The sequence below is a fragment of the Festucalex cinctus genome, chromosome 12 (genome assembly GCF_051991245.1).
Source record: "Festucalex cinctus isolate MCC-2025b chromosome 12, RoL_Fcin_1.0, whole genome shotgun sequence".
NCBI lineage: Eukaryota > Metazoa > Chordata > Actinopteri > Syngnathiformes > Syngnathidae > Festucalex > Festucalex cinctus.
In genome coordinates this window covers 873,612-895,613 of record NC_135422.1, presented here as the reverse complement: position 1 = coordinate 895,613, position 22,002 = coordinate 873,612, and the positions used below count along the sequence as shown (strand labels likewise).

The 22,002-nt window shown below is 39.3% G+C and overlaps 3 protein-coding genes across 10 annotated transcripts; 1 reads left to right on the top strand and 2 right to left on the bottom strand.

The window, feature by feature from the left end:
* Positions 1 to 3,584: 3,584 nt before the first annotated feature.
* Positions 3,585 to 15,472, top strand: spdya (speedy/RINGO cell cycle regulator family member A). 7 transcript variants are annotated; one of them, XM_077538497.1, is made up of 7 exons: positions 3,585 to 3,741; positions 13,272 to 13,539; positions 13,617 to 13,675; positions 13,752 to 13,837; positions 14,012 to 14,183; positions 14,341 to 14,674; positions 15,054 to 15,472. In XM_077538497.1, the coding sequence occupies exons 2-7, from the start codon at positions 13,329 to 13,331 to the stop codon at positions 15,110 to 15,112; spliced, it is 921 nt and encodes a 306-aa protein (XP_077394623.1). In that variant the 5' UTR covers positions 3,585 to 3,741; positions 13,272 to 13,328; the 3' UTR covers positions 15,113 to 15,472. The 7 variants fall into 7 exon arrangements, with proteins under 7 accessions (XP_077394623.1, XP_077394628.1, XP_077394622.1 ...); XM_077538502.1 differs by lacking the exon at positions 3,585 to 3,741 and adding an exon at positions 11,292 to 11,381; XM_077538496.1 differs by lacking the exon at positions 3,585 to 3,741 and adding an exon at positions 12,291 to 12,369.
* pcare1 (photoreceptor cilium actin regulator 1) lies at positions 5,232 to 11,469 on the bottom strand. Of its 2 annotated transcripts, none has more exons than XM_077538491.1 (2): positions 7,707 to 11,462; positions 5,232 to 6,215 (listed from the first exon to the last, which is right to left on the bottom strand). In XM_077538491.1, exons 1-2 carry the CDS (start codon positions 11,021 to 11,023, stop codon positions 6,092 to 6,094), a joined length of 3,441 nt encoding a protein of 1,146 aa, XP_077394617.1. In that variant the 5' UTR covers positions 11,024 to 11,462; the 3' UTR covers positions 5,232 to 6,091. The 2 variants fall into 2 exon arrangements, with proteins under 2 accessions (XP_077394617.1, XP_077394618.1); XM_077538492.1 differs by lacking the exon at positions 5,232 to 6,215 and adding an exon at positions 6,542 to 7,318 and having other exon boundaries at positions 7,707 to 11,469.
* Positions 15,473 to 15,818: 346 nt separating the features above from the next.
* On the bottom strand, positions 15,819 to 22,002 carry trmt61b (tRNA methyltransferase 61B). Its single transcript, XM_077538495.1, has 7 exons — positions 20,842 to 22,002; positions 17,809 to 17,911; positions 16,715 to 16,905; positions 16,548 to 16,639; positions 16,176 to 16,378; positions 16,034 to 16,108; positions 15,819 to 15,947 (listed from the first exon to the last, which is right to left on the bottom strand). Exons 1-7 carry the CDS (start codon positions 21,589 to 21,591, stop codon positions 15,913 to 15,915), a joined length of 1,449 nt encoding a protein of 482 aa, XP_077394621.1. The 5' UTR covers positions 21,592 to 22,002; the 3' UTR covers positions 15,819 to 15,912.

Sequence of the window (22,002 nt, the reverse complement as noted above, 5' to 3'; positions counted from 1 at the left end):
TGGCTGACAGCTACATCAAGACTGGAAACAGGAAAAACAATTTGGTGAACGGGCTCGCTCCAGAGGTCTATAACCACCGTTCGTTATTTTTACTGGGTTTGATAGCAACATTCATTTTAATTAACTTCCCCATAAGACGAAATGTAAATCTGTTTCAGGGGTCAAACTATTCTCATTAAAAAACTGCTTGCAATCGTTTAGGTAATTGTTATAAATTAGTATAAAAATATTTATGCCACTTAACAGTTGAAAACATTCAAACATGTAACGAGTGGTAACCCTTTATGGAGCAATGTTTTTTTTTGTAATTAATTTTGTTATGATCATTACCATTAGGAAGATCCGACAGCTATTTGCGCACAAATAGACAAATCAAACAGCAAAGTTTGTTCTCTTGCTGCATTCTTTATCAGACCTTAATTGTTTAAGTTGCAGATTATTGTTCTGTTTGGGATCATGTCATATTCGGATTGATTTGTCCACAGTGTTACTTTTTAACATTGCTCCTGTAGAAAGTTGTTCAAGTTCACCAGAAATTTTAAAGACAGAATGAAAATCTAGAAAAAAAAAAAAAATGCATTTGGGGCAGACTCCATTAAACCCTTGATAATGAAATCATTTGCAGGCGCAGCGCCCCAGGGATTATCAATATTGCATACTGAATAAAAAGATAATGACCAGCAAATCTAATTTCATTGGAGCTTTCAGAGCTCGTTCCTGTCAAAACGCAGACATCATGCGGAATAAAGATTATTGGTAGTAGCAGACAATATTTGGAATTGAGCATGACATGTTGCCAAATGCTTGTTAGTTTAAACAATTATGCATGCACTTTATTATTATTATTATTATTATTATTATTATTATTATTATTATTATTATTATTATTATTATTATTATTATTATAGTTCATCTTTCTTGTTTAAAAAGGCTTAATGTCCATAAAAATCCTAAATATTGTTTTAATATTTTCAGAGGTTGAAGTCAATTTTGATGACGGTTGATCAACTCATTTGCTCCCAATAACTTATAAATACGTTTTTTTGTTGTTGTTGTTTTTTTTTTTGTTTTTTTTTTTTCATGTTAGAGCATACAGAACGGTTGCAGAAATTGTAGTTTTTACACAAACGGCCAGAAGGTGGCAGCAGAGCAAAGGAGATCAACCAGGCCATGTTGAAAAAAAAAAAAAAAAAAAAAAAAAAATTTAAAATTGTGAAAATTGCTTAAAATTATCTATATTCTAATGCTAATTGCTGCAAAACGGAAACAGGTAGAAATATACTTTTTTTTCCTGATGAAAGAAGAGACTTTAATCTTTCTTTTGATAGGTTCCATGTTTTGATAGAAATAGAACACAATATTTTGTGGGCCTTGCAAAATCGGCATTTTAGAGTTTACTTCCAGAGCAGGTAAGTGAGGATTCTCTGTCAAGCAATCAATAAATGTGTCTGACTGTCACCACTTATTAAAGGTATTTGGTAGGCTACTGTACCTGTGCAGTTTTGACAAGGGAAATACATATAGTGCATCCTGTACTGACCATATGGCGGAAATTGGTATCATTCTAGTAGTTTTGTGAAATGAAATTGACCACTTCCAGCCTGTTATAACGCCAAGCCGCCGCCGCCATCACCACCAGTGACCCTCTGCACTGTTTTATCCCAAGATAAGGTCCTTTGTCAGTCACGTCGACCCCTGAGACATTGTGACATTTTGTGAGCAGAACAATATCACAGCTGCTTATCTGACCTTTCACAAAGGCTCCGCCTACAACGTCTCGGAAAAAAGTGTCAGTTTCTCCCAATCGCATTCAAAAACAATATAAGCGGCAACGTGCGCTCGTCACGTACAGTTTGATCACACTATTACCATGTTAATTTGTTTTGATCCGTCTGCACAGCAGTGGTTTGCATCTTTGTGTCTTCCACCATCAAATATCAATTCCAGATTTGGTCTGACCATTAATACCACGAAATGCAAATAGGACTTTGCAATCATATGTAGTTATGATCACTGCAACTTCAACTGTAGTAGTAAATTGAAAACAATAGAACTAACGGGAAGAGAGAACGCCATTGGAACGGTACATTTGCAAACACTGCCACCCAGTGTACATATATTATATGGCATGTTTTATTGCACTTGTTTTGCATGCAAGCTATGTTGGTAAAATGATGTCAATGGAGCTCGACTACAAGCTCATCACTTTCGTCTCTGCCAATTGAAGAATCAATGAAGCTAAGCTATTATCTGGAACTGACACGTGAATATGCGCGTCTAAATTAGACTACTTTTAGTTTGCCTTGTCTTTCTTTTTTTTTTTTGGTCTCACAGAATTTACAGACGTTGAATGTTAATGATTTCATTGAAATGCAGAGCAGGTTACAACTCTGCTAAGACTTCAGTTTTCGTCTCATTAGTACAAAGAGCAGAAATATATGCACAAGGTCTGAACAAATAGTTTGCTCTGTTTAACATTATCAATTTATCTATAGGAATTAGAATTGGAATGTGATGGCCTCGCTCTCTCGTTCAGTAAATGTACGCAGCAGCATGTACATTATAAAATTCATGCAACAGCAAGTATAAGTTACAGTTTTATACTTACATATTTTTTTCCAGAATAGTTTAAATGATATCAATTTATAAGGTTTTCTTTCCATTTCTAACATGGGTCAAATTAACTCCAGGAATGTTATTGTTGCTGACAAACAATAACATGGGAGGGCTAATTAATTGAAGTGAATGATTTTTTATTTATTTATTTGTTTAAATGGGCTTCACTTAAAAAGAGTAAACAGCTTAGGCACTCCAGCATGCATGTTGACGACTGCAGTAGGAAAAGGGTTTCAATTTGCTTCAGCTCAGCTTTGCTGCAATTTGTTTTCACCATGGCAACAGAGATCACCCAAACGGAGGAGGCAAGAAAGACCTTTTAGATTACCTTAACAAGTAATAAAAAACAAATTAGTTGACTTTGTGGGTTCACTTTGAGAGAAAATGATGCATTTCCTCCACTAACAGCAAGCGATGCTGTTTATTTTGTTTGTGTCGCTACACAAATTTGCAGAAGTACATGTTGACGTTGTCGATTTGATTTGCTCTTCCATGGCGGCAGAGCAATTAATCGTATGAAAACAACAACCCGCTGAGCAATCACTGTCAGAGGAGATCACCGCATAGTTTTGAATTAGTGATTGACATCTTTGAACAGTCGTAACAGATGATAGTTTTTTTTTCATTAAATGATTTATTTTTGTTATTATTATTGTGATTATTTTTATTTTTTAATGATCATTACATGTGGCTCTGTAGTAGTGATAGACAAATGAAACTTCATGAAGCACTTGTAATGGTTTTGGAATCCACAAGATGGCAATCTTGGTTTTTAGACTTTATCTAAGGTGGCATGATAGAAAGAAAAAACAACAACTTTGCGTTCCCTCACAAAACAAAAAAACAAAACAAAAACTGCGTTAACGCAATCTTTGCGAGAGAACGCAGTTGTTTTTTTCGCCTACCACGTCATTCTTAGCTGCCCCGTAAACACTTCCGGGTCATCTTCCATGTGTCCAAAAGCGACGAGTAAACAAAGCAGTGGAAAAATACATGCTCCATCCTAGTCGCTTTGGGAAAGCTTTCCCATTGCTTTGTTTCATGTTTACAAACGTTCCATCCTCGTCGCTTTGGGTCACATGGAAGATGACCCGGAAGTGTTTACGGAGCACCTAAGATAACATGGTAAGCGAAAAAAAACAACAACTTTGCGTTCTCTCGGGAAGATGGCGTTGATTGCGAGGGAACGCAAAGTTTTTTCCCCGAGAGAGATTGGGTTCCAACGCAGTTTTTTTTCCCCACCATGTCACCTTAGGGGCTCCCCCATCTAGAGGAGTTTGTATTATATGTTTTTTTTTTTTTTTTTTTTTTTTTCATGCTTCATTGTCCCATCACTACTATGCACCAATCATTCAATTGTCATTTGCTATGCAGCCCAGTGTAAGCTCACTTCAAATGTTTGGGCACCACACAGATGATTGTCAAACCACACAAAGTAATATCTGAGAGCTGCCATGTCCAAACCAGTGTTGGGCATGATGCCTTGATAAAACTCATCCATTTTTTTTCCCATCTGTGCCAGTGGACCAAAGAGATCAATAGCTTGAAGTCATCGAGAGGTGTCTGGCTGTGCAAATGTGATAAAACAACAGTCAGAAATGAAATGTGGGCCCAGCATAGGGAGGCGGAAAGCTTCCATGTGAGATTTTTGATCGATCCGTGAAGTTCAATTGCTGCTGTTGTATTGCAGAATTTGTAGACGAAAATATGCTACAAACAAAACAATGTATGTTAAAATTGCCCATATTGATCATTCCGGACCAGTTCTCACTATTTCCAGCTGTGAATGTTTAGATTTATTAGTGGTTGTGTTTTCTCTCGGAGGCCATGCATTATGCATGACCATCTAAGCAAGGCAGAATAATGGCTGTGTCAGAAAAAATTGTAGCTGTATCTTTGACACCTGCCTGCAGTTGTAAACAAACTGATGTGCCCTGTGCAGTTCCGAACAACAAATCCAATTGTTAGTAGATGTGCTCTGAAACGCTGCAATGAATGGAAAATTTTGCTGTTTGAACAAACATGCATTTGTAGCCTGGCTTTAGTAATAAACAATTTCACGTACCCAGAACCATTTAACGGACAGGAAACGACGTCTCGTTTAAGGCTGAATAATTAATCAAACTCAAATCGACATTGCAGTGTAGAGTAGAATGCAATTTCAAATCATGTGTAGTCCACATGTTTACATAAGTAATATTGGATTTTATGGACGTGAAGCTTTTTCCTCGCTAGAAAAGTTTTGGCGTCCATAAGAAAAATAAAATGGGCAATGTAATCCTTTTTATATTAAACATTTTAATTATTGGCCACGGCAGTTGATTTGCTTTGCTTAATTCTTCTTTCACAAAACTTTCACAAGTAAGCAGCAGCAACCAACAGCAATCGACTGGCATCGTTCTCGTGTTGCCGTCATTGGGCTCAAACATGTTTTTTTTTTTTTTTTATCTAAAGGTCGGCATTCCAAAATCTGCTAAAGACCATTTGGTAATTGCACATAATATGCGTAGGTTATAGTTATAGGTGATATGAAATATTGTTTGTACACATTTTTATTGTACATTATTTTTATTGATAAACACAGTAGAAAAACACTCAAAAATACAAGCAAAATAAAATAAAAATAAAAATACTGTTGAAAGTAATTACATGCATTATTTTCAGCAGTTAAAATTAGGGATGCACGATAATGCTATTTTTAACCGATACCGATAAACCAATAATTTAGAAATGCCGATGTCAATAACCGATAAGTAAGCCGATAATTGTTTGCAAAATTAACTTGAATACAAATATACTTTCGAGTCCTACGATAAGTCTAACAAATACTTTGAAACATTGTATAAACTTTGCACAATCTTTCAATGTATGTAAAGCGCCATGAAGCTGAATTTTATTGATATGATCCACAACCACAACAGATGGACCAATGTGGCATGTCTATAATTATTGATGGATTTCTTTATTATCTGGTTTATCTGTATGAAGTCAAATTGCCGATAATTATCGGCCACCGATATTATCGTGCATCCCTAGTTCAAATATCAACAGCAATTTCATTGGAAACATTGAATCTTTTTTGACAAATGTTTTCGAAAATGTATCAAATTTCTGTTTAATATTCAGATCACAATCGGTGAAATTCTTTCAAAAATTCAACATCTGAATTAACATTGGATTTCTAAATTAATTGTCCCAGTTCTACGAGCTAAAATGAAAAATATGCCTTGATTTGATAAAGGTTCTGATGAAGGTTGTTTTTTTTTTAATATAAAATACAGAGAGAACATGTTATATTCGCACATCATTTATGGTATTTGCTTGAATAATGCAACTGTTTATACAGTACAAAAACTGTCAACGTGTTGCACAGCAGCAAGGTGAGTCGAATTAGTCACTCCTCTCACACCAGTGAAGCACCATCTTGTTAAATCCTTTCTAAAACCTGTTAATCCATAATCCTTCATTGGTCAGTTTAGTCTCTGTGCAAGGCCTGCCCAACAACATAAAGATCTGGGTGGGATGCGGAACGTGGAGTTGCTCTCAGGTCCGATTGGCTACCCCATGATTCCTCTTTTCTGGCTGCTTCGTCATCTCGTCTACAACAACAACAAGAGGGGAAAACATTTGTATTATTGCAATCGAAAATTTTCATTTTAAGGGGGTGAGCGGTGGTTCTGGTTCGTATTTTTGTAATGTCTTTTGATTGTTCATGTTGGCAGTTTTAAGAAAGGGAACAAATGTGAAAATGGGTTTATTGAGTGAAATTTACAAAGTGAAATTTCTTTCACTGTTCACATTTAATAGAAGAATCCTGTATATAGACACAAAACCGAAGGAAGTGAATTCTGTGTCATTTGTAATGGCGGTCCTCCGGTGCAGTCGTGCCCAACGATGGAACCCACATAAGCAGTTTTGTTGCATTTAACAGGAAGCTCGGACGTGCTACCGGCCACGCTGCTCATAAAGCTCTTGAGCTGCGAGCTTTCACGCTGCTGGCATCCGTTACACGTTCGCTCAGCGGCACACACGAGTTTTTATTGAACTCCGCTCACACGTAACCGTTGTCAGGAAACAGTTGCCTCTCGACCACTTCATCCTCGTGCCTCGCACTCCAGGCATGACAAATTGATTTACCTTCAAGCCGACTCATGTGATATACGATGGGTTGATTGATCATGTAAAAAGACGACGTAATTGAAAGGCATAAAAAATAATGATGACGGCGGATGGTTACGTTAAAGGTAGCACATGCGTTTGCGCAATAAAAGCATTTAATTAATGTTTGCGTATGACATTCAGAATATTTGCTCATGTCAAACTGTTGGGGTCATTTTTCACCATTTTGAATTATGCAAGTAATTAATTGATTAGAAAAAGAGGAGGATGAGCGTGTGCAGTGGATCAAAAAATGTTGAAGACGTCCTCATAACATTAATTGTCAAAAAGGAAAAAAATGAACACAAAACAGGTTCTCTTTAAATTTGGAGGGCAAAAAATGTTGATAAAAATCCTTTTTAATTCAGCAATTAATCGTGATTAATCAAAATTTTAAGATGCGATTAGTCTGATTATCCATCCATCCATTTTCTTGACCGCTTATTCTTCACAAGGGTCACGGGGGCTGCTGGAGCCTATCTCAGCTGGCTCTGGGCAGTAGGCGGGGGACACCCTGGACTGGTTGCCAGCCAATCGCAGTAGTCTGGTTAAAAAAAATGTAATCATTTGACAGGTCTACTTTTTATGTTGCTCTACAACATGGGTGACCAAACTCGGTCCTGGAGGGCCCGTAGTCCTGCAAGTTTCGGATGTTTCCCTGCTCCAACACACCTGTTCCAATCAACAGGATCGTTATCAGGCTTATGCGGAGCTTTCTAATGAGCTTCAGCTGTGTTTGAGAAGAGAAACATCCAAAACCTGCAGGACCACGGGCCCTCCAGGACCGAGTTTGAACGCTTACCACTGCTCTACAATAACTATACAAATCTCATCATTAAAAGTATTCCCCTCCTTTGAGGTACAAAGCCTGGTTTGAAACTAATAACAAATACTGTAATTAAAAAAAAAAATAAACATAAAAAAAATCTCACCCCTGTGTGCATATTGCCGGCTCACTTCCACAGGTCTCAGCCACCGAGAGGACGGGGGATGTAGGTGGAAGGTTCAAACTTGGTCTTCTTTCTGAAAGACTTCTTCGGATCAAAGATTGAGGTCCTTGGACTGACACCGAGCACCTGCCACGTTTCCCACGAGTGCTTGAGAGAAAAGAGCCTCCAAAAGAGGTCCAGGCTTGAGCCAGTTGAGAAACTATACAGGGCCGGGCCTCAAACAAGGATGGAGAAACTGGGCAGAAAACAGACCGTGCATTATTGATGGCACGAGCGGATTCTTCAGTGCTGTTCTCTCTTGACCGCCGTTGCACTTTTGGCGAAGCCGGCGGCGATGGTGCTTTCAAAGGGTATGAGGAGCTTAAAATGCTGCGTCTCAAAACGGGTGTGCTGGGGAGGCTCCTTTGACCTTCCGGCGGAGTCGTGAGTTTCCTGTTTGCTGGGGGACTAGCTGACGAGGGCGGTGTTGGTGACTTTTGAAAGTTGCGGGGACTTGGAAGTCTTCTATGCGAAGACTTTGAAGTGGAAGGTGTCGATGGCAACATTCTCCCTTTAGACAGCAGTGAAGTGGCATGTGAATGACGACTGGCTTCAGATGAGGGAGGCACTTGAGAGACTGTAGTGTTTATTCCAGGCATTAAGAGGTTGTCTTTCTCTTGTGTGGCTGACGAGTCCTCTTGACTGGCAGAATGGCGTGTTGCCTCATAATTTGTTAAAGATTTCTCAGAGGAGTGTTTTCGGTATCGATTTCTTCTGACTTGCTGCAGCTGAGAGAATTTCTTTTCTTTTATCGGGTCAATGTCGGTTTCAACATCTTGTTGACTGACATTTACCTGAGCCGTTGTGATTTGATCATCCAGTTTAACAGGAAGTACTCCCTTAGAACACTGAGGCACACCTCCTTTGCTAGGTAACACTGGTCCAGATTGAACTGATGCCCGTAGCCGCTGTGACAGCGTAGCCCTTTTCACCATTGGTGATTTTGCAGATTTTATTGCCCCATCAACTGCTCCACCACCTGAAACGGAACTTTGAAATGAATTGTCCATTAACACTTCTAATGGGGGCGGAGGAAGGCTATCCAGGTCTAAATAATCCGACTTTTCACATGAAGTGTTTTGAGATCGACAACTCGTTTTCCCAGCGCTGAGAGAAGCTGTGACGTTTCCTAAACCTGGTAAGACTGGAACGCCACACTTCCGGACACCCCTAAGTGGCCCCAGAACTTTAGGGCTGTCCATCTCTTCTATCCCTTGACTGAAGGTATCTATGAGTTTTTTGACAGAATTCCTGCCTCTATACAGGCCTGAAGATGGTCTTGGTGACAAAGGAGGGCTGGGAGGTGGTGTTGCTTTAACGAGGCCTGTCAATGCTTCCTTGTCTTTCTGCTTATTGTCTTCCTCTGTATTTGTGGTTTCTCCGGAGGTTTTGGTCACGCACTTGCTAATAGTAGTCGTTTCACGCAGATTGCCATCTTTCTCCAAAGATGGATGTTTTTGGTTTATTTTTGGGGAATCCACTTGTGAAGTTCTCTGGTTTTGTTTCGATGAGATAGTCTTTGCGCTCCCCTTTGTGATGTCCTTGTTTTTGTTCATTTTCTGCAATCTCTGGCCTATTTTTTTCTGAGACCTTTCCAGTTCAAGCAAAGTAGGATCCTCCCCTTTGCTGCGCAAGGATTCTGCAGAACGGGAACGCCGCTCTATTGCCAGCGGAGTTGTTTTAACCCCACTTCTTCGAGCTGTTGTTTGAGATCTCTTTAAAGATGGTCCCTTTTCATCAGCCCTTTGGCCTCTGCTTGTTTTCGGACTACTTGCTACTTTTGGTTTGGCACCAGCACTTGGTGGGTGAACAAACTGTATTTTTCCACTGATAGCATTTTTCATTTTGAGAGTCATGTCTACATTTTTAGGATTTTCGATGCGCTTAGAGGGTAAACGCCGTGGCTTCGGGCGTTCACAATTTTCAAGTGAAGAATTGGATTGTTTTCTTATCCCTGCTTGTCCATTTGCGGCTTCTCTATCCGTCTTATAATTCTCATCATCGTCTTCCTCACCGTCATCTGAAGAAGCTGATCCTAAAAATGAGTCCCCCTGTACATTGGCCATCATTGTGCACATAGAAGCTAATGAGTTCAATGAAGTAAGGGAAACACTCGGGCTCATTTGCTCTGCAAGATGTTTCACTGGCACTCCGGTCATTGAGCTATATTCCATAGGACTGAAGGGAGTAGTTCTATTTGTTCCGCTAGATTCACAACTCACGCGTCGATGGTGCTTTTCCGATCCTGCAAGGGATTCACTCTCAGCCCCAATACCGCTGTCCTCACTAAAGAGTGCAGAGTCCTCCGGCCCAAGTTTGCGAAGAGATGCCAACTCGATGCGAGATGTGAGACGCACGATCCTCGTCCCAACTACACGTTTGGCTTTCAGCTTTTCCTCTAAAAGTTCTGAGACTGAAGAGAAGTACTCGGCTGCCTCCTCCAGGGCAGAGTCCCCGATTCCTCCAACTGTCTGACTTACATTCTGCATTCTCTGTGTGGTGTATTGAAGCAGTTGCTGCAGCAAATCAGGTGGGTGTTCAATAGCTGAGCCAGGTTTTAAAGGTGTCGCAGATGTGAGGTTTTTCATTTGACTCGGCCAAGCAAGATGTTCTCCATTTTCTTTTAGCATTTTTTCTCCTTCATCAACAATTTCTTCCAATACGCGAATGATTTCCTCAAAACGCAGAGCCATAAAAGAAATCATCGGCTGCAGAAATGTTTGAGTTTGAGTTGCTTGTTCCAGAAGAGCAAGTACAACATCATATTTGTTTATGCTGGGATTTAAAAAGGCATACGCAGCTTGGTGAGCTTTTACCAGAGACTCCGGGAAATCAATCTTCGGCATTTCCTTTTCTTTCTTTTTCAGCACTTTCATACCTCTGGAAATTCTTCTTGTTTTTTTCCCCAACTTTTTTTCAGTTTCTCCCTGCTTGTCCCTATTTTTGTCCTTTTTCTGCATCACGGCGTTATTGTCCATTCTTTGACTCTTCAGTTTTTCCGCATCAATCGCCTCTGGGGCAGGCACTGTTGCACGTGTATCTTCTTGTGCTTGCATATTTCCATCGCTTTGAAATACCTGTTTTTGTCCACTTGTCTTTTTGTTTTTCGCATCGCCATCACTAGCTCCAGTAAACTTTTTATCGCCATCTGTAAAATGAGCTTCTCTGGGCTGCTCTTCGGGCGCTGAGGGCAACATTCTTCCCCTCCTCAAAGAGCCCAGAGACACCAAATTGTTACTTTTGGATGGTGAGCATCCCATTGTGGATGTTTATAATGATCCGCTTACGCATACATCATATTGATGACGTCACAACAGTACATTGAATAGAACGATGCAAAGAATACCCAAGGTCCCTTAGCCACCCGCTGTATCTGTTTCCTTCAGATAGCAGAGACACGTAAATCTGATGAATGCGCTTTCCATGGGGATGCAACCAAACCAAAATGTTGATAAATCCATTTTGACATTCCAGGTGTCATAGATGGAAAAAATAAATCCACGGCTTGCTGGTCATGTTTGCAGAAATGTTTTGCTGGATGGTCTAGAGAACTTCTCTGTGTGCCTGACAAAGGACAAGCAGCTGAAAGGATTAGTGAAGCTTTCAGAGAACCTCCCGGCAAGTACATATGTCACGTTAAAGCATATAAAACTCACCTACTTGTAAGCACATAAGCTCATTTGGGTAATGAGGGTTGGCCTCAGCTAGCTTTTTATAGTCGGCACAAATATATCTTTCACAGTGGAGTATTTGCACAGCAAAATCAACTAAATAAAGTCAATATTAACTAACAAATATTGGCCACTAATGTAAAAAAAAAATTGCTTTATGCTGTTGTGTCTCTCGGGAGACACAGTCGTACATGAAGTAGAAAACAAACATGTACACGAATAAAATTATAACATTTTAAACATAAAACTAACTCAACAGGAAACAAACAAAGGTGGATACAATGTTTTAATGCCATAATAATTTTAGATATAATTTGAAACATGCTAAAGTGGTCATACTGGTCAGCTGTTTAAGCAGGAGTTCAAGAAGTAAGACGTGGTTGTGATGTGCAGGGCTTGACAGTGCCAAGTGAGAGGGAAACGCGTGTAAGAGGTCACGACCGAGATGCTATAAGTCTGTCAGGGTTTTCCTTGATGATCTGTGATTGGCTGGTAATCAGTTCCAGCCTAGGGTATACCCTGCCTCTCGCCCAAAGTTAGCAAGGATAAAGTTTCCTCATCAAACTTTTCTTAATTACCTCGGGCTCGTTCACAAGGCTGCGTGCACAAAGGGTGCTGACTTAAACAAACTGGCCACCAGGTGGCACAATTCTCATTTCAAATCTACAATGCACATTCCACATGTATTAATAACTTTTTTTTTTTTTTTAACCATTCTTACTACATTACCTTGTAAACTTTACAAGTGTCTTAAATATTTACTGATTCTTTTAAACAGTTGCATTCAAAAATCATTCCCCACACGCATTGTACAATAAACTTTCAACAAAAAAACAAAAAACAAAAAAAAAAAACTTCTGAAGGAGGGGAGAGTTTGAATTAGTCGTCGCTGTCAAGATTTGCTCAACTATCATAGTTCCGCTCTCCTCACAGAGGTTCTACTCATTGCTATTATTTATTCGGTGGCATATCATCAAGGTTCTATTAATTGTTATTTATTACGTGACATATCATCAAGTAGTGAACGAAAACCTATACTTGGAATTTTAGTTTAACTTCAAGCTAACGTTAGCTTTAGCTGCTAAACTAGCTTAAGTCGGATGTACACCATTTCGTCTTTACTGCGGCAAGAAATTGATGTAACACGCCGTATGTTTGAAATTGTGTTTCTTTTCAATTGTATCCGAAATAATAATAATAATAATAATAATACAAAATAACACGCCGTATGTAAAGGGATTGTCCACGAGCTAGATTTGCAAACTACGAAAAATATTCGGGTAATTGGTTAGATGTGAGACTTGCATGTTGAGATTAGTTAGCAATTATGTGATAAAGTAACCGTGTCAAACAGTTAATGTAAGTACAGCGATCCACACTTGAAACTAAACAAGGCTGAATCTCTAGGCTGAATTTTGGATAAAGTGTTTAAAGTTAATTTATGTTCACATTGCTACTGTAATGTAAGGATTTATTCTTCTGTGGTTCTGTCCTCATTGGTTATGAAAATGAATTTTTTTGTTTTGTTTGTTTGTTTTTTAAGATATATGGGGTATGAACTTGCTGTGAATACAACTTAATTCCCTCATCCCTTCTTTTATAAAACTGTTTAAACTAACAAACAAACGAAAATCCGTTTGTTATTCAAAATGTCATTTATCACAACGTTAGATTTGAAGAATTGCTTGAAAATGCCATTGAATCTTGAATGTATTTAAAGTCTTTTTGAATGATACTGTGTGTAAATAAATACCACTTTGTCTTGTGAGTGAATCAAAATGGAATGGTACTCATCATGTAAAGTGACATCACAGATTTTCTCTCCTTATCACACCAGACTGGCGTTCATCTGGAGTGACCCATACAGTCACTCCTGGAGTGACACTACTGGAGCATGATGAAACGGAAAGCCCAGTGGTGCCAAACCTCCACCTGTGGTGTAGCCTCCAGAGATACCCCTCTCCAGACCTGGAATCACCAAGAAGAACAGTGTCCACCAGAGAAGAGCTGCTTCAGAAATGGGATGCGTTGTTTTAGGAGGTCTCTGATAACAACAACCATTGTCATTAAGCAAGAAGAAATGATGTTATACTTGAAACTTTTTGGTGAGAAAAATCAACATTGCTTTTCCTTGCATATTTCCAACCTCTCCTGAAATTAATCTTGGTGAACTTCATTTCAGATGACGACCTAATCCATGACTTTTTGTTGATGGACTCGTGCTGTAAATTGACAGACAAGGTAAACATTTGCCTTTCTGAAAAAAAAATATTCATGTAAATGTGCTTAGTAATGTCTTTTCAAATCTAATTTTCAGTATCTTCTGGCCATGACTTTTGTCTACTTCAAAAGGTCACAGTTGACCATTGCAGAATACACCAAGAAGAACTTTTTCATTGCACTGTAAGTTCACATATAGTTTGTTGTTTTAAGCTCTTGATTTGGATCTAAATATTTTGTCTGCTTTCTTAATATACATTTATGATTTTAATGTATGAACTGCATGCCACAATCCTCACAAATCATTTCTTAGCCCGCTAGAATCCCAACAATTTAGCATATTTTATCATATTGTAGGTATCTTGCCAACACCATGGAGGAAGACAACGAGGAGACAAAATATGAGATTTTTCCTTGGGCGTTGGGTAAGAATTGGAGGCAGAAGTTTAAGCAATTCCTCAAGCAGAGGGATAAGCTTTGGGTGCGCACTGACTTCAGAGCGGCTGTCAGCAGGCGCTGCTGTGAAGAGGTAAACAAATAAATTAAATTACATTTCTGTCTGAAATTTGTTGTTTTTAGTTTGATGTCCTCCCTTAACCTCTGTTTTTGTTTTTTAAAGTGAAGGCTTTTTTTTTTTTTTTTTTCCCCCTTTTGTTTCTAGTTGATGACGGTTTCTGTGCTTACAGGTGATGGCCATCGTGCCATCTCACTATGTGTGGAAACGAGAGCGCTCAGAGGAACACAGTGGTGCTCAGAGGTATGACAGAAGCTGGCTTCCCCGCGGGCCTGCAGCCTCTCCAGTCCCTTGTACCCGCTGTGACCGCAAGAGCACATTCAGTCAGCCGCTGCGCTGCTCTCCGATATCTCGAGGCTCCCATGTGCCAAGCCACGACAATTCTCTCAATCTGAGCCCTGAGCTGAGCTTGGAGAAAACTCCACCCAATGCCATTGCCACTCGCAGGCGGGGAATTGTGACCAGTGACCAAACTCAGGATTCTTCCGGTGGCCAAGATCTACCCGGTAAGCGGATCCACTCTTAATTGTGTTTAAATCTGGCTCGAGTTACTGGTACATGAAAAGGGTTTCTTACTATGATCAACCATTAGTCCACGAAGTACCGTACCCTTACCCTACCCTACCCTCTCATCCAAAGTGTGCCAAAAAAGGCTGCAGGTTTGCTTTGTTATAAAGTATACATAGTTCAGTAAGACGTTTACAGTAAATGTCATTAAAACTGGAAACACTCATTACTTGACTTACAATCAGTTGAAACTTGGCAGTTGACCCAAAGCAAAACAAAAAAAACAAAAACAAAAAGACTATAAATTATCACAAGTGAAGTGTGTGATTTATTTATTCAATATAGTCAATTAGTTGACGTTTCTGTCCATTCTGGCAGGCGAATGGTCCTCTGACTCCTACATGTACGACTCTTCTATGGACTGGATCAATAAATAGGAAAATAGGACCGTGTCTCATCACATCAGTGTAGTTCCCAACTTCCTGTTTCAAGCTTTGAGGCAAGTTTCTTAACAACATCCCAACATAGAATTCAGTGGATGTATCAATACAGGAGTTGTATTCACGTTCAGGATTTGGTTTGATATGGTTGAAAAGTGTATTTATGCCACACTCTTCTTGGCATTTAGTGATTTCCGTTATTTAATTAAACGCTTCTAGCATATTTGACAATCATCTGTAAATAGTTTTCATTAATACACGATGTTTGGCTGAATTTAAGCTATAATTGTTCAATATAGTATTACATACTCAGATGTCTTTGTTTTGAATTGCCAATAAAGACTCTGAAATTCTGTATTTTTGATTATACCTGAAATTGCTAAAAGCATCACGCAGGGGGGAAACTGGGCCAGGTCCTGTCATTTGTTTTTCCATTTCCAAATGAATGAGAATGGGGTGGGTGAGGCACATGCATGAGGTTGCAATCTACAAAGTTGAACAATTTGGGGCTGATTGAAATTGCTCTTTTTCACTTTTGGAGAATGTCTGCAGTGAGTGCCATTCTTGCTAATTGGGTAAACAATGTGTTTTTAGTTGGGGGGTTTTCCGTTCTCCTGGTTGAAAGACACAATATCAAAAAGGTATTTTTACATCTACTTGTAGATAGTTTGACATAATGTAACAATAACCAAAGACACCAAAAGCATTTAGACTTGTTCTTTATTTTACATTTTACTTTCAGTACTTACACAGGAACAAAAAATGTGAACCATCTCCGTCAGGCTGAGCACTGGCAGCTATTTCACAAACTTCCTCAGTTTCACCAGGAATGCTGGAAATATAAAATGAACACTTGTTTAAAAACAACTGATACATACAGTAAACATTAAAACTGAAATTGTGCAAAAATAATCTAACCTGAGTGGCTCAACTGATGTGGGTGAGGTCTGGCAATGTACGGGACACTCCCAAAAGGTGGATTTTCCTCCAGAACTGCATACAGGTAGTATAAACGTCAACTTGTACTGAATTCAATGAGATGCAAACACGGTAAAGTCACCTTGTTCTTCATCATCAGAAGTTGTTTCCTCTTCCCTTGGTGCGTCACTGACGATCAGCGCTTTTCTTGAGCAAAACCGCCCATCTTTACGAAGGGCAGGACTAACAATCCAGTCCCGGACCGGAACCTCGAAGATGCGTTCACACAGCAAAGGGAGCGCTGAGCATCGAAGGCCTTCTAGCAGGTCAGTCACTTGTGTTATACTGAGCGGGGGCAGGAACAGAAAAACGTGAACCAAGTGTACAAAATACCGTTGAGGCATATGCAGATGGTGGGCATTCCCTCAAAAAGAAGACTTGGGTGTGAATGTGATTGTATTTGTCTAATGTTCCCTGCGATTGCCTCACACTTTATGAGGAACACAGTACATACTTGGCGAGGTAGACTGTACATACAGCTCCAGGGTGCAGATGTGGAATCACAGTGGGCAAAACAAGCTGCGGGTTTATCAGATCAAGAGCAACCTGCAATAGACATAATCCAATCAGTAAAGCGTTGCGACAAAAACACTGCTGCGGTTTTTAACCCTCAACACCGACCGCATCGAACGCCCGACAGGCGAGAAGAGATGAAGCTGTACAAAGGTCAGCGTTATGGAACTCGACATTATCAGGCCACTCTTCCCCTTGCCGCACTTTCCATGAGGTCCTCCAGCGCTGGTAGTTTAGCATAGCTCTGCTCAGGTGATCCTTTCTCACGTCAATGCTCAGCACGCTGCCCCTGGAGCCCACTGACGAAAACATTTGATCAGGACAGTGGTACGCATTACCACCTAAAAAATACTCCAAACATAAATATATCTATATTAAATATAAAAATATAATAAGCATACATAAAACAAGTTTTCTGCCAAAATAGTATATTAACCCAACCGAGGGGCACAAAGTCGGAAGCATAAGTATTGGGACGCAGTCCAGACGTTGCAAACCGAACCGGAACCAAAGCTGATGTGCAAAAACAGTCATCTTCCGTGGTATATTCCGCATTCCGCAATTTGAAGTTACACAGCACTAAAATATAAAGAAATAAAAAAAAAAATAAAAAAAATAAACGTTTACAAAAGCCCTTGATGCCGATTGTATAGATGAATAGAAATTGTACTAATATAAAAATCTAAAAACAAACAGTTGTCAAGGATTAAAACCAAAAAGTTAAATAGAATTGTACAAGTGCATTTTTTTTTTAATTACGAGTTTTGCTTTGAGTTTCTTAAATAGATTTTGACTATTTTCTACAATATTGTAACATTTAGATTAATTTCTCACAGTTAAATAATTCATGATTAAAAAAAAAATGTGATGGCTATATAGCTAGTGAAAACTGATGATATATTTTGAGTGAACCAATCAAAAGGTTAAAACAGAAATTATGTAGAAATCAGCATTCTGAAAAGTATGTTTATGTGTGCTTAATGAATATATCAGCTACACTGTTAAAGTTAAATAATGTTATAATGATGATCTTAACTGTACTTGTGCATGTGATTCTTTGGTGTACCACTAGAGAGAGCCCAAGTACCAAACTTCCACTTCAGTACACTTGGACTTGCCAAGATAACAACTCTGTTCGATTTACCCTTGTTAGCGAATACGCTATGGTATCCTAAAATAATAATTGAATAGTGGGTGCATACCTGCCCGAGACAAAAACAGGGACATAGACCCAGACCCAGAGCCTGACTCCAGCACACAGTCTCCCTCTGTGACGTCCATCATCATCAGGATAGCACTGGCATCCTGAGTGATAGAAGCAGATGTATACACCAAATCTGTGAGCATTCTGTAGAGATCGACCGATATGCTTTTTTCAGGGCCGATACCGATTCCGATTATCGGTAGTCAAGGAGGCAGATAACCGATATTTGAAGCCGATATTCATTTGCAGTAAAAGTTAAAATGTTGGCACCAAATTTTTGAATAATGCAAACCCTAACCGTTCTTTACAATGGATTCTCACACTACACTTTTCATTTTACATCCTTCTATCTGCAATAAGACGTTGGTGGCGGGGGGAGTTAAATGTGGGGGCCAATGTGACATTACCTTTTATAGCATTTGGGATACTTGTAGTTTTATTCTATAAATGTTATATTTTTATATTTTGAAGTAATAGGAGGAACCCTGTCATTCAAAATGTGCATCAGCTGTGGCATTACTTATTACTACAGCAAAAATAAATAAATAAATTCCATGAGAAAAACTATTCATCCCTGAACACCATACAGTTCTTGTAGACCTTATTATGATTATTGTTATTGTTACCATATAGACAGTTTTGATAAGCTGAGGATCTTAAATCGAGAACAGCAATATCATGCTACTCCTCTCTACAAGAGAACTGTCAAAAGACACTTCATCATGTAGTTTACTGCCACTTAGGATGCCCCAATCAACGCAGAAAAAGGGTTGAGTAAAATAACTTGGTTATAATAATAGTAAGAATAACTTGGTTAAACAGACATTGTTGCGGTGGACCGCTGCCAGTTTCTGCTGTTTAATGTGTTTTACACTTATAGACACGTGTGTGTATATGGGCACACTATTCTCTCACTACTGTACTGTACTGTATCACTTAATGGCACAGATGTACTTGTCTAAGTAATAACTGGGCTGCAACATTGCTAATTCACATTAACAAGCACTATCTTAGCTGTCCACATGAATAGTTACTAACACACGAGAAAGTTATACAACACACCAAACATGAGCTCATTATTCAAAGTATGATGCACGTAACGAAATTACATCACTGAACATTAATTGCAGCCGTGTACGGCCGTAGATGTTACATATTAGTGGCATCCATTGAGAGGATAATGTCCCAAATGACGGCAGACATGACGTGAAAAGAGAGACAAAACGAGCAAATAAGCACACTATACTTTAGTGCACTTCTCTACTAATGCCAAACATACGGAAGAGGACACGTTCGTGTAGTTAAACGGTGTTTGAGACACTTAATTTGTTACGGAGCGGACTTTAACGAGGTGCACAACGAGCTGTCAATCAAATCGACGTCGAAGCTTAAGGCACACAATGGCAAACCAGTGCGACAAATAAACACAATATAAAGTAACTAAACGCTATTTAGTGTCATTGTGGCATCTCACTGCATAATAACCGCTATGCAACAAGTAATGGACGTGACCCAGAATGCAATGTGTGCGTCACGAGAGGTAAATATAATGACGTTACTCTACTCTTAACATGGAACTAGACAATATAATAATGACAACTGTTAATATTTGGAACCTTTCTAACAAACATTATTTACTTAATTAAGTGAAAATGTGTGTGATTCCCTCCCCGAGTAGTTCAAGTAGCGAATTAGCTACTGGGTGTTAGCCTACATGCTAAGCTGAACACACCACTGTTAGCTAGCGGGGATTCAATGCAAGGCAATGCAGCTCCATTCATATAGTGCATTTAATACACAACATAATTCAATGTGTTTAGCTTATCATGGTGAAACGATCGGCGGAGTCTCTTCTCTTTTAACTTACCTTCGAAGCATGTGTCTGTCGCGTTGTGTACGTGGGTGCGTTTGTGACCGGCTACTGTGATACAGGCATACACTACTGATTGGTTCTGGCTCTTGCACGGCTAACCAATCAAATGCTGCTATGGGCGTTACATTGCTGGAGTTGGACTCCATAACAGACAGAGACGCTCTGGGCTGCATTCGAAGCGAAAAGACGGAGTTTTAAATGGATCGCTCATATCGGCCGTCAGATTAATAAAACAGACCGATACCGATATGTACCAATATGTCAAATATCGGCCCCGATTATCGGCCCGACCGATTATCGGTCGATCTCTAGCATTCTGAGCTGCAATTTCAAGGCAAAACATCATCTGCAAATGCAGTGTAATCTATATTAAATATCTACACACAAGCCTGTTCAAATTTCCGGTTTTTAAGATATAACAAATGAGCCATTGATAAATCATATCAACCTGCACAACAGACAACACAATTGAAAAATAAATATATGAACCTATTTGTGGTTAGCCACATCAAGTTAGTCTAGCAGTTTTAGAGTAATCTATGACCAATATAATTTACTAGGTTTGGTTAATATACTTTATATACTGCATAGTGGTGTTTTGTTGTTGTTGTTTTTTTCCCCCTAGACAGTGCTCAAACAATTAATTATGATACTGGTTTGGTCTGTAATGCGAGGAGAATATGGAAAAATGTTGACCATTCCAAAGCAATTGTTTTATTTTGTTTCAAAGCAAAGAGAATTACACCACTTACTGTTGAGAAGCTGAAATTCCGAGCAGTTGGACAATTTCAAATAAAAAAAGGGATATCTATATGTTCCAACGATTATCAAAAATAATTAGAGATTAATTTGTCATCAATTAGTTGTGGATTTATCAATTGGTGCACCTCTAGAGGAAACAATTTTACTCATCAATAAATAATATACGCAACTATTTATCCTGCTTGTCTTATTAAAAAAAAAAAAAAAAAAAAAAAAAAGATAGGGCCACAAAATATATATTTTAGCACTTCATTTTCATTATTTAATTTTTGTCCGACGCAAGGTGACTCCTAAATGGCGGGGAGACATCCTTGTATCCTCTGGTATAATGTTGGGAGCAAAAAGTAACACATTGGGTTTTGCATTTGCCGTGTATTTTGCATTTGCCGTGTATACCTTTGGGTAGGTGATAGCAGGGCCCCTCTTCATATACAACACGTAATCTTCCAAACTGGCTCGTCGTATGAAGATTGGGACCCCTCCGCTTGTTCTCCGGAAGTGACCCGCAGGCTGCCCAGCTATATCATCATGCAGGGTAATCCCCCAGCTGCTCATCAGACGTGTTCCCCTCTGGAGCTGGAACATCTTCTTTAACTCCACGTTCTTTTTTTTACGATACTCGGCCACAAGCATCTCACCATATGCAAGTGTGTTTTTTTGTGGGACAGCGGGTGGCATCCGTTGTGTTCCATTAAACTGGGACTCAGATGTGTACAACTGCGCAGCCGCATCATTGCATGTCTCTGAATGATAATCTTTCAAAGATGCTTCGTCTTTTGTGTCTGAATCAGGAATTTGATGCTGTTTGGGGCTCTGCTCTTGCAAAGATATTTCCTCTTCATGTGGCTGGTTCTGTTCTCTCAACTGCATCACCTCAGGGCTCAATGCATCCTGTGGAAGCATGGTACTTATCCTCTCAAGGGGAGACAAAGATCTCCTCCTGGACGGCAGAGATTGCTTACATATCAGCTTGGGGTCCAGCAGTTTTGTTTCTGGGATATGGCTGTCATCATTGCTACATTTGACACAGCCTGTTGAAAAGTTTACAGAAACGGATCTCGTTCTGTGATGTCCTAGCGGGGATGTGTGAATACGTATCAACCGGGACAAAATAAAAAGTCCGGCACGGGATATCTGTGCTGTCATCGCGTCAAGAATATTTGAATTATAAAAAAAATAATAAAAAGTATTAAATGAATTTAGTCTCACCTAAAAGGTTAAACGAACTGATAAATACAAAATTCTTACATGACTGTAAGGTACGTACCTTACTATAATGTCAAGTTATCAGCGAGATGAAATAAACAATTTGGTCAGCACCACAACAGTCTCGTGTTTGAGAAGGTCGCCATGCTTGAAAACGCACGTAGATGACGTCACAAATCCACGACAGCGCTAAAGCCTTTCACACCTGTTCTCATCTTAGAATTCAGGTGCACAGTGAGTCCATCCACCTATCCAACCATTGTATATACCCTTTAAAATCCTGTATTGTATGTGAGATGCCCAGATAATTTGATTAATAAATCTAAAGAAAGAAGTCAGGAAGTAAAGTGG